Genomic DNA, 11,835 nt, shown 5'->3' with positions numbered 1-11,835 from the left:
AGAGTCTATTATTGATCTCTAACACAACCAAAATAGCTCTATGCTAAACTTTTATATTGGTGACTTAGCATTTCAATTTATCTCTCATTGTGTCAAAACACTGGGGAGAGCCTGACTGTCGCTGCACTGGGCCATTCTGAGTCTGTAAGTAGGCTTTGGTTACGGTCTGCGTGGGACATTGTCACTTGAGAACTCATCCAGGAATTGTCACCGAAGGTGGCTTTTATGTGGAAGCCACCAGGTACTTGTTTCACATCCAAACCGTGTTCCCTGAAATCTGTTTGACTCCCAACACGTTTTTCAAAAGTGGTGTGCTTATAGAAGTTCTTAAGTGAATGGAGTGGAATGTAAGGTCCTAATAGGGAGCCTGAGAAATTTTAAGTACTGTGTATTCCTTCTTTAAGCCTATATTCCATTAAGATGTTTGGGAATGAAATGGGAACAAAAAGGTAGAGAGCAGCAGAAACAGGGCAAAGCCACAAGAAGGTGGCATGGTTGGGGCCCTGTGCCCACGGAGGGACAGCCCTGGTCACCTGGGCTTGCTTCTCTATTGGCTGGTGTGGGCCAGGTGTTTGCCAAACACATTCCTTCCAACGAATCATTTGCAATGTTCTAAGCCCAGGGCAAGAAAGATTTTGTCACCTCCAAGCAGAAGAAATGTTATATAATGCTAGGAATTCTATCTGAAAGGCACCTCCGAGTTGATCAGGTAAACCTTCCCACATAATTCAGACATCCTCTCCAGAATCTGTCCTCCACACCCCGCTGGAATGCCTCCAGGGTCAGGAAAGTCACAATTTCCTATTCAGAGCACCGATAATCGAGACAAAGTTCTTTCTCATATTAATCTGAAATCTATCTCCCACCCACGGAGCCAAATGTTGCTTTAAGAAGCTCAGGCCACACATTTACCCCCTCCCCTGCAGTTGGGCGCTGTGTTTACAAGCCTGGGATTTGGGGTCAGCCACCCTTGACCTCAAAGGTCAGCTCATTCCCTCGCCGGCTGTGTGAGCTGGGGCAAGTGCCCCTGTCAGGGAATCAGCGTGTTCACCAGGAATCACAACACCTGCCTCGTAGAGTTGCTGTGACGGTCAGGCAAGGTGTCGCGTATTCGGGGCATGACGATGCACCACGGGCAACGAGCTGCTTCCTAGAGTTTCCTCTCCCGTCAGAAACAGAGACAAGCAAAGAGCGGCTTTCCCCTCCCCTCTGTTTTGGGTGCTGCCATGTGACATGGTCACTCAGAGTCACAGCAGTCATCTCAGGTCCATGAAGCAACAACGTTGAGGTTGGTGGCATCGAGGGGGCAAAGAGCAGGCCCTTGATGACCCCGTGGCGCTGGTAGGCAAATCCGGGGAGCACCTGCCCGCAGACTTCTCGTCGGAGTGTCAGTCAAACGTCCTCACTGTAGAGTTGTCTGCTCCGTGCAGGTGGACATGCCCTAAAAGCATCGAGGGCGAACCCCACCTTTGCTAGCTCTCCCCTTACAACACCTTCCTCCTGCTTACACTTTCTAAATACAGGCTAGAGTATACACACACACACACACACACACACACACACAATATGTCACTATACTTTCTGGCTATGATTGTGAGCAATTAAGTATACATAGGAAAATATGGAAAGTATACATAGAAAGAGAGATAAAAGGGTGGGTTAGTATAGTAAAAGGGTAAGAATGGAAATCTTAGGGGTAAAACCATGGATGGTACAATTTCTTCTGTGTTTCTGTATGTTACACATTTTCTATGAAAACAGACATTAATCTCCAGATGGAAAACATAAACTTCCTTTGTAAGAAATAAAACTACATAAGGGCGCATTTTTGTAGCGACAGAGGAATTTGGCCAGGCTGGCAGTTCATAGAAGAGCCATTGGGCGAAAGGCACAGCACACGTCACCACATCCCCACACAAAGGCTGCTGCGTACTTCCCTACTGCCTAAGAATAGAAAAATGGGCATGGGCCTAATTTACACCAAGAAAAATGTAAAATTAGGCACTTCTGTCTAATAAAAAGAGCAGGGAGCTGGACTGCATGGCCCCCAGGCCTGTCCCATGGGGAACCGACAAGGCCCCAGACAAAACTGCATGGCCGTCAATTAGCAGTAACATGGGGATTTTACAAATCGGAAACACAGCTTTTCTATGCAAGGCCCTGAGAAATAATTGCACATGTTCAGTCATGTGACCTTGAATGTCAAATAGTAATGAGGCCTGAAATTTCTCATTGTTGCCTTTGTTAGCATGACCAGAGCTTGGATGACAGGAATATAAATGTCCCCAAATGGTAGCCCCAACAGCCTGTGACTTAGACACCTGGCTCAGAATCCCGTACCTTATTATTCTGGGGTGTGAGATGGGATTTATTTTGGGGGTGTATTTTATTAACAGGAAAATAAACATGCAAGGGGAAGGCCCAAGTCTTTCCTCTTTCAAAATGACTGTCTTCATTTGTTAACAGATGTTACTTATCTAGGATACTTCAGGTAACTGGCTACTGAAAAATAAAGACAGCGTCCTTTAAAAAATAATCAAAGGAGTAAAAAATGAAGCAGTAACCTTTCCCCTCTAGTTTCGAAGATGACATGCACGGTAAGGCAGGGAGAAGAAGGGAATGCGTGGTAAGAACCAACTGGCCATGGGCGGGGTCTCTAATGAACAGGTAGAAGCTCCGTCAGCCTTGGGGCTCAGCGTGGGGGGTGGGGTGGGGAGCGGGCTGGGGGCTGGGAAAGCCGGGAGGCCAGGGACACTCCCGGGAGGTGCCTGAATGAGCCAGGGCCCAGGCCCCCAGCACGGGCCATGTGCAGGAGGCAGCGCACACAGACCCGCGGGGATGTAAGGACGGGTGCGGGAGAGGAGACAGACTGGGGAAGTCAGGGACGGTCCCAGCAAGCAGGGGAGTCCACACCTGGCTGTAAAAGTCTGGTTTTTCTCCTCTAGCACAGTCGTCACCATCTTCTGCCTCGGAGTCAGACAGAAGGTTTGAATCCCAGCTCCTCCACTGCATTGCTGCCTGGCCTTAGGTCAGTTCCTTTTCTTTCCTTGCTTTTTGTCTTCCTTCTTTTCTTCTTTCTTTCTTTTTCCCCCCCATGAGTTTTGGCTTCACTCTTTTAAACGTTTCATTATGAAAATTTTCAAAAATACCCACAAGTGAAGAAAACTACAGTGCGCCCCATGTTCCCATCATCCCCTTCCACAAAGGACCCACCTTGTCTCACCTGTATCCTTCCCCCCAACCCCACCCTCCCGCTCTTCCTCCGCACGTGCTGCGCATTAGGCCTGACTTGATTAAGGAAGGGCCTAAGGTGGGAGGAGCTAGGAGCGGGTGCCCAGCAAAGGGCCTGCGTCAATCAAGCAGTATCACCTTCAGATTCCAGAAACTGCCGGGCAACCTGGGTCTCACCTTTAAAAAGGCCTGCGCCAGCCCTCCCCTGGCCATGCCCTTCCCGCCCCCCCCCCCCCCGGGATGGGGAGAGGAGTGCCAAGCAAAGGTGCCCATCTGGAGCCTGTGCCCCCTCAACAGGCACTGGTACCTAGAGCCCAGAAATCCTTGCCCCGTGGCTCCCGGCCCCTCTGGGTGCACCCTGCTGGATGGTCACGGTGGGCAGAGTGGCTGCTGGAGAGGTGGCTGTGGGCAGAGCTTGGACCTGGGACCAGGGCCACACACACACAGGCCTGGGGCCCCTGGAAGAACTGAATGGGAGAGTAGAGGTGGAAAGAAAGGCCCCCCTTGTTCCTGCCGACCAAGACCTCCATCTAGGGCCCTACTCTTGCCTCACAGCCCACAAATATTTTCAAATGTCTGAAAGTAAGAGACATCTGCAGTGTTTCTTGGTGTTCTTGAATTTAGAGTAGGTCACTGATGCCTTCCTTGTCCACTCAGCTCACAGGACAGGGGAGGGGCCCCCTGAGCCCTGCTGGAGTCCCGGGGAGAAGGCTCGCCGGCTGCACCGAAACAAGGAGGTTCCCTGCGATTGTCAACAGAAGAACAGGGTTGAACTGAACCCAGGGGACAAAGCAGAGCTTTCCACGGGCTTTCACTGCCCCAGAGTGAAAGAGAGTCGCATCCTCAGCTCCCCACCCTCCCCAGGGATACGCCTGAAAAAACATCTCCTCCATTGTGGGAAGCTTTCCCCCTCCTGTGACGGGAAAACGTGTGTGACCTTGGAAACCTCCCCTTCGTGTTTAAGGCAGAAACCTCGCGTGGACACCTCTGTATGGAACCGCATTCTTGCTTAGGTGCATACTTCATTTGGGAAGGAATGCAATGCCAGGGGTAGTACCCCTTACGTCCTGGAACTCAGCCATTGAAGTGCAAGGGCACCTCAGCAAGTAGAAAAGGCAAAGTAGGGCAGCCCACGACAGCAATTAGGCTTTTGTGTTCCTGAGTAGATAATAACGGGGCTTCGGTTGAATCAGAACACTATCTCCATTAATGTAATTCGTAAATGCAGTAACTCCCACTCTCCCAGCCAGCGCCCTAGAAAGGCGCTTTCAGACACATCCTCACAGCTTGGAAGTTAAAAGTGAGTCAGTCCTGCGGCGTTAATTACCAGGAAACAGAACCTAGAGTGGGTCTTCCACGGGCCCCGAGCCAGCAGGAGATGGTTCTCGGCGTTGGCTAGAAACTTTGCAGATGTCAGGTACATAAAAAGCTACGTTTCTATGTGTGGGAAATATTGATGGAAACATCGGGAGAAATTGTTTGCAGCATCCACAGTGAGAAACGAGGAGAAAGGCCTAATTCAAAGGAGAACTTTTTAAAAAATTGAATTTATTGGGGAGACATTGGTTAATAACATTATATTGGGTTCAGAGGAACAGTTCTATGACACATCATCAGTATATTGTGTGGTGTGTTCACCACCCGAGGTCATCTCCTTCCATCGCCATTTGTCCCTTCATTACCCTCTTCCACTCCTCCCTCCCCACTTCCCTCCGGTCATCACCGTGCTGTTCTCTGTGTCTATTTTCTTTCTATTCTGTGTCTAATCCCTTCACCCATCTCACCCAGCCCCGCCCCACCCCCACCCTGCCAGCTGTCAGTCTATTCTCTGTACCCACGAGTCTGTCTCCACTGTGGCAAAGGGTCCCCAGCCTCCCCAAGAGGGAAAATCCTCTGCTTTGCAGTTGTTGCAACCTATTCCCCGAGTGAATTACGCTCACAGCAAGGAAATTATACCTATTTCTTTGAAATGCTGGTGTGTGTACCCTTGCTTATTATATAAGTGGGAATAATTTTAGAAACCAAAAATAAAATTAAAGAAAGCCAGAACAAAAACAAATGTGCTTTTCCCACTGGTGCTTCGGAACACGGTGTCACCTGTCACAGTGACAAGGAGGGATGCGAGACCAGAGACAGAAGAAAACTCAGAGGAATAGTTCTCTCCACTTTAATGATCTGAATCAAGGAAAATGGGAACAGAGGAAACCTCAGTGAGAGAGAAAGGTGCATGCACTCAGGGGGCAGATCAGTAAAACGCCTGCTGACCTGTTGGTGGTGGTGGACATACTCGTTTTGCTTTGTTTTACCACCGGCACGGCCAGGTTTCCTGGCACCCCCATAATTATTCCAATGCACAGGTGTCTCAGTCTCCCGGCTCACAAAGTCCAGGAGAGAGACAAAGCAATCACCCAGGTAATAGAGGCCGTTCGCCCCAGATTGCTGACACATGTTTGTTGTAAATTTCTTCCCCTTTTCACATGGTAAAGTGATTTTACACGAGTGTGCATTTCCAAAATCTCTAAATAAACTTAGTAAAACAGGGATGAAAATGGCAAGCCTCAAAGCATACATGGTAGAATGGACTCCCATTTGAACTGTCCATTGCTCATAACTGAGTGCGTTACACTTCCTCTATCAGACACGACATTAATGTGACTGTCATGGGAACATATAGGAACTGCATAAGAAACAGTGCTGCCTTCTAATGAGCTGCTTACCAGAACCCACAAAGAGCACAGGTGGCCTTGCAGACCTTATACTATTGACCCATCCGGGCTGGTCCCATGTGCAAGATAAAGTCCCAGCTGAGCATTTTCTCATAAACTGGGTCAAGAGGAGGACGACTCTCGGTGGCCAGAGGTGTCTCTGTGTCTCTTTTCCAGTGATCGAAGGCTGCTTCTCCTGGCATCTGGAAGAAGGAAAACATCCTTGCCTCGTGAGTATGGCTTTGTAGACCACATGCCCGGGAAGTTCTAGCATCGAGAGCATGCAACAGCAGCTGATGGTAGCTATGCAGTCACGGAATTATTAGGGTGTGATTAGATTGTGTGCATGGAGATGTGTTTGACGGTAAAGAGGAAGCCAGAAGAACTTACTCTCCTTTGCGGCCATGACGCTACAGAGTCCAAAGCTGCAATCACACCCATGAGGCAAGGAAGTGGATTGCAGAACGAGGGGGTTGCCACAAGTTGTGCATGCTATAGAAAACGTGAGCCTGGCCCCCGAAACAGGGGAGCCTCCGGCATCCTCGCAATCCCATCGCTGGCTCAGAGCGTCCATCCGCACAATGGGAACGTCTCACTCTGAACATTCAACGCCACTTCGAAGTGCAGAAAGGACTATAAAACAATATATATGGGTTGGTTTTTTTTCCTCACTGGCTAAGATTCTATCTCATTCGGGAATGACTTTGCTTTACAAAAATCCCTTTTAAGAATAAAGGGCGTGAGGTCTCCATGGCCAGTCATACTGGGGTGCGCAGCTGCAGCTTCGTTCTCCAGATGAACCCTCGAGGATGGGGTGCTTTCTGAGATACATGTTAAATGTGCATTCTTTTATCCACAGTATTCCCTGAGGCTCATGCTGATTCAGGGCGCTTCACACATTTCTTAAGACGACGAAGGTGAAAGGGTAACGCGTTATCCCAGCTCTTTTTCCAGAAATGTTGAAATACATTAACTGGCTCTTTTCAAATGTCAGTTTGCAAGTTCTCGAAGTTCTCTCTCTTGCTCTCTGGTGTTTTGACGTTGGGAAGTCTCTAAACCACAGAAACAAGGGGTAAAAATAAGGTGGCCGCCCAAAATGACTGCAGGACCCCATTCAGGGAAAGACCTTGGTTCGCGTACCCCCGCTGAGGGTGGAAAGCGAGATCTTCGCACCAGTTTTTCTGGGCTTCACTCAGGAGCCTCGGATCAGGGGGCCCTTTCCGAGGGCGGGAGGCGACGGGGGAGCCGGGACGCTGGGAGCCGGGACTCTCCGCCTCCCCGGGTCACCACTGCTGGCCCGCGGCGCGGGAGCCCTGCGGCGCCTGGGACACCGCGGGCACGGCGGGCGCATCACCCACGCCGGGCAGGACGGAGCGCACGGAGCGGCGGAACTCCTCGTTCCTCCAGGTGTAGAGCAGCGGGTTGAGCGCGGACAGCGCGCAGCACAGGAGCCAGCTGGCCGCCTGCACGCCCCAGGGCACGGGCAGCGCAAGGCCGCTGGCCAGGCTGACCCACACGAGCGGCTGCGTGGCCAGCAGGAAGACGCAGCACAGCAGCAGCACCGACAGGCCGCTGAGCCGTCGTTGCGCGCGGCGGGGCTGCAGCGGGGCTGGCAGGGGCGGCGTGGGCGCGGAGAGTGCGGGGAGCGCGGGGGCGCCGGGGCCAGGCGCGCGCGGGGCGGCGGGGAGCGCGGCGGCGGCCGCCGCGCAGCCGGGCAGCTGGTGCAGCAGGTGGAAGTTGAGCACGCTGACCCGCTTGACGCTGACGCGCACGCGGCGCACGATGCCCAGGTAGCAGTGCAGCAGCAGCGCCGTCTGCGCCAGCAGCGCGGCGGCCGCCAGCAGCGCGGGGTAGTGCACGCCCGGGGCCGCGGGGCCGGGGCGCGGCGCCCAGGGCGGCAGCGCCAGCACGAGGCCCAGCGCCAGCGCCCAGGACAGCGCCAGCATGCCCGCCGTGTGGCGCCGCTGGTACAGCGCCTGGTAGGTGGCGGGCGCCCGGGTGATGAGCAGGTAGCGGTTCAGCGCCACGAGGCAGTGCGACAGCAGGGACACGGTGAGGCCCAGGCCCAGCAGCGCGCCCCTCAGCAAGCGGTAGCTGCCCCCCGCGCCGTCCCAGCCCCCGGGGGGCCCGGCCGCGCTGGCTGGCAGCAGCCCCAGCACCGCCTCCTGCGGCATCCAGAGGGCGCAGACGCTGAGGTCGGCGGCGCACCCGTTGACGATGAAGGCGTTGCTGGTGGTCTGCAGCTTGCGGAAGGACGACACGAGGTAGATGACCATGCCGTTGGCCAGCGTGCCCCCAATGGCCAGGCCCGAGTACAGCAGGGACACAGGGATGCGCCGGCCAGCCCACGACCCCTCTTCCTCGCAGAGCAGCAGCAGCGACCCCCCGGCCGTGGAGGACGCGGACTCGGAGGAGGAGTTGGTCATCGTGGCCAGCGCTTCACACCTCGCGGGCTAGCGCGGGCTCCTGGCGGCACGGCCCATGCCGACGCCCGCCTGCAGGGAGGGCAAAGACTCCCTTCAGCCTTCTGCCGGCGACACAAAAGGCTGAAGCAGGAATGTGGGCTGGGGGAGGGGGAGAGGCAGCCCGAGGAGACGGGGGTGGCAGATGACAGGTATGTGCCTGAGGGGTGTCTCCCGCCCCAGGGAAGGGCTTCTGCACTCGGCAGGCACCAGCGGAGCCCTGGGACGAAGCAATGCCGAGAACAGCCTCCCTCTGCCCCACAAGTCCACACTCACACGCTCACACGCACATGCACGCCTGGGAATTCTGCCAGGTGGAGCCCCTCGTTTCCAGGAGGAAGTAGAGGTAGCTCAGCTGGGAAAAATGCCAGGGGAAAGGAGTTGGGGGTACCTTACTTTGGGGCTGGTCCTCAGCCGGCGGTGGCAGAGGGAGGGACGCCAGGAAATACCTCCTCATTAGCAGCATCTGGGGTCCCGAAATCAGCGGGACAAACTCAGCGGGGATCGGAGCCAAGAGCAACTGCCCGCGTCTCCCAAGCAGCATCCACGCACATGGTCCTGGGCAGAAACCAGCAGCCAGCCGCGGGGAGCCTCCTCACCCTGCAGGCGGGCCGGCCGGGAGATCCAGCCGGCTGCGAGTCCAGCCGGCAGGCAGGACGCAGCCCGCTGCCAGGATGCTTGTCTGCAAAGCAGAGGCTGAGCTCGAGAGCGGAGCACCCACCCTGTGCTCAGAAGCAAGAGGGGTGGCTGACAGCGTGAACCCACTCGAAGCTCTCTCCTGCTTAGTTATCCATCACCCAGGGAAAAGGCAGCCTTTCCACAGGGCATGAATTATTCAACAGCTTCTAACTTGTGAAAGGAAGAAAAATAGCTCCTGAAGTCCTGTAATTAACAAGTTTCTCTGTCTTCTCTCTCTCTCTCTCAATCACCTTATTTTTCACCCTGCTTCATTTGTCCTTGCTTCTCCCACCCCGCCCCCGTCCCATCGATGCTAGAATAAAATTCAGTATCCCCCAATGGCTCATCCCAGTGTCATGCACTCTGGGGTCGAGATTTTTCTGAGGCATAATATAGTCCCAGGACCAGGACTGGCCCCTTCCATCCCACATTTTCAGAGAGAATTACTTTATATCCTAATGGAAATTTATTTATTTTTCTTCAGTATGGTGGGACATGGGTAATTATCCACAGAAAATCTTCATCTCAGTTTAAATCAGAATTTTTATTTTTTATTTTTCTCATCACCAAGCTCCTTTCAGAGTTTGGCTAGTATTTCAGCCAGGAAATGGTTGGAGAGTAGGAAAATGGTCAGAAGGTGAGGAACAGGAGGAGTCGGGGAAGTGAGGGACCCATGCTGCACACAGCAATGCCTCCTCGGCCCCACTCCGCCGGTGGTTTAGCGGCCAGGTACCACGGTCTGGTGCCGGCTCTGGCACAGGCACGAGGAGAACCATTCCAAGTAGGAAATGCTGCATAAAAGTCATCCCCCCAGGAAGTTATTTTTCACTGGAAAATCATTAATTTGACGATTTAACTCAATATGGACTAGGGTAGGTGGAATTATGGAAACACTGCTGGGTGGGGTATCAGGACCCCCAGCTTCTGAGCTGTGATGCCTCCTTTTCATCTTGTCAAATACAAAGTTCCCACTCAGTGTCCCTGACCGGCAGCACCGGCATCGCTGGGAAACTTGATAGAAACGATTGGGACCCACTGAGTCAGGGTTTCTGGCAATGGGCCCAGAGACCCACATTTTCACCGCCCCCCAGGCGGCTCGCATGTGTGTCGAGGTTTGCACACCGCCACCGCAGGCTGCCATCTTTGGCATCAGGGCTGACGCTGTTTCTCCATTACCGGGTCTTCCCCCATCCTCACCTGTCCACCCACCTCGCTCCTCCAGGTGCTCTGGGGACTTGCCCTCCTGGCTTGTGCGAGGTCTCCCCTCTCCCTCCCACCCAGGCAATTCTGTGGGGGTGGGTCAGTGCATGCCTGTCCCTCGGCTGCCCCTTCATGACCTGCCCCCACCTTTGCCCAGCTAAGTGCTACCCATCTTGGATTCATGTCTGGGCTCAGACACCACCTCCCGCATGGAGCCTCTCTTGATCCCCAGGATGGGCTGTCCAGCCAGCATGTCCCCAGAACACCTGAGCATATCCCTGCCACCGCTAACCCTCCTGCGTGAGGTTTTTCCTCCCCACGTGGTAAGGGGGTCCAGGGCAAGGCTCCCCTTTGCATCAGAGTGCCCGGTATTTGGTAAATTCTCCAGAGGAACAGCCAGTGTTGGAGTCATTCCGCAAAGCCCTCTTATTGATTTTTCGAAAACGCTCTAAGCCCTGGCCCAGTGGCTCAGTTGGTTGGAGCATCGTTCCATATGCAAAAGGTTGTGGGTTCTCTTCCCAGTAAGGGCACACCCCCAGGTCATGGGTTTGATCTCTCCTTGGGGCACATAGGAGAGGCAACCAATCAATGTCGGTCTGTCTCTCTCACACACAAAAAATCAATAACCATATCTTCAGGTGATAATTAAAACTAAATTCAGGCTATTAATTAATTTTGGCTGGTGTGGCTCAGTGGATTGAGCACCAGACTGTGAAGCAAAGAGTCACTGGTTTGATTCCCAGTCAGGGCACATGCCTGGGTTGCAAGTCAGGTCCCCAGTAGGGGGTGCGTGAGAGGCAACCACACACTGATGTTTCTCTCCCTCTCTTTCTCCCTCCCTTCCCCTCTCTCTAAAAATAAATTTAAAAACTTTTAAAAAATGAATTAATAAAATGCTCTAAAAGCTTCATGTAACCACATCCTCATGCTGCATGACACCAAATTATTGTTAAACAGATTTTGTTAACAACCCCCCCTGGATTCAGTTCCCTCACCCACCCTCACAGGATCTAGTGTGAACTTTCCTAGTACACGATTTCATAATTCACCAAAATATGGTGTAGCTGCTGCCTCCCACACTTGGGGAAACTGAAGGGTGTTGGCGGCAGGGCCCGGTTAATCATTCGCCCTGTCTCCTGCAGCCCAGCTGCCAAGCAGACCCGCTGAGCACAGCCTGGGAGTACCAGCGACCCCCTTTCGGATGCAGCTCTAGTTCCTCAGCTCTCGGTCCCCTGGGGGTAACACAACCGAGCTTCACGATGGCGTGCGCCTGCTTAGATTGTAGGAAAGGTTTTCAGAGGGACACCACCAGCTCTGTCTTGTGTTAGAACCAAATTTAGGAGCAATTCAAGGCTGTGTGAGCACTTACCTTCCAAAGAGCTTTTAGAAATGATGACTTGGGAGAAGCAGGAAGCTGGACATGACCTGCAGTGTGTTCCATCCTGAAGCCCTTTACCTGGGGGTCGTGAGCTGTGGGGATGATGGCTCCCAGCCTTGCTCCTGCCCCATCGCTCTCGAGAGTCCCCGGTGTCCCTCCCCGCCCCCCACCCAGTGACAGC

At 53.5% G+C, this 11,835-nt stretch overlaps 1 protein-coding gene across 3 annotated transcripts; it reads right to left on the bottom strand.

Annotated features, from left to right (window-relative positions):
• Positions 1-4,696: 4,696 nt before the first annotated feature.
• GPR88 (G protein-coupled receptor 88) lies at positions 4,697-9,349 on the bottom strand. Of its 3 annotated transcripts, none has more exons than XM_053914606.1 (2): positions 8,790-9,349; positions 4,697-8,431 (listed from the first exon to the last, which is right to left on the bottom strand). In XM_053914606.1, the coding sequence occupies exon 2, from the start codon at positions 8,360-8,362 to the stop codon at positions 7,220-7,222; it is 1,143 nt and encodes a 380-aa protein (XP_053770581.1). In that variant the 5' UTR covers positions 8,363-8,431; positions 8,790-9,349; the 3' UTR covers positions 4,697-7,219. The 3 variants fall into 3 exon arrangements, with proteins under 3 accessions (XP_053770581.1, XP_053770580.1, XP_053770582.1); XM_053914605.1 differs by having other exon boundaries at positions 8,795-9,349; XM_053914607.1 differs by having other exon boundaries at positions 8,848-9,349.
• Positions 9,350-11,835: the final 2,486 nt, after the last annotated feature.

Source organism: Desmodus rotundus, chromosome 12, assembly GCF_022682495.2.
Source record: "Desmodus rotundus isolate HL8 chromosome 12, HLdesRot8A.1, whole genome shotgun sequence".
Lineage (NCBI taxonomy): Eukaryota > Metazoa > Chordata > Mammalia > Chiroptera > Phyllostomidae > Desmodus > Desmodus rotundus.
Note: the sequence above shows the minus strand (reverse complement) of the source record. Positions and strands in the feature narration are given on the sequence as shown.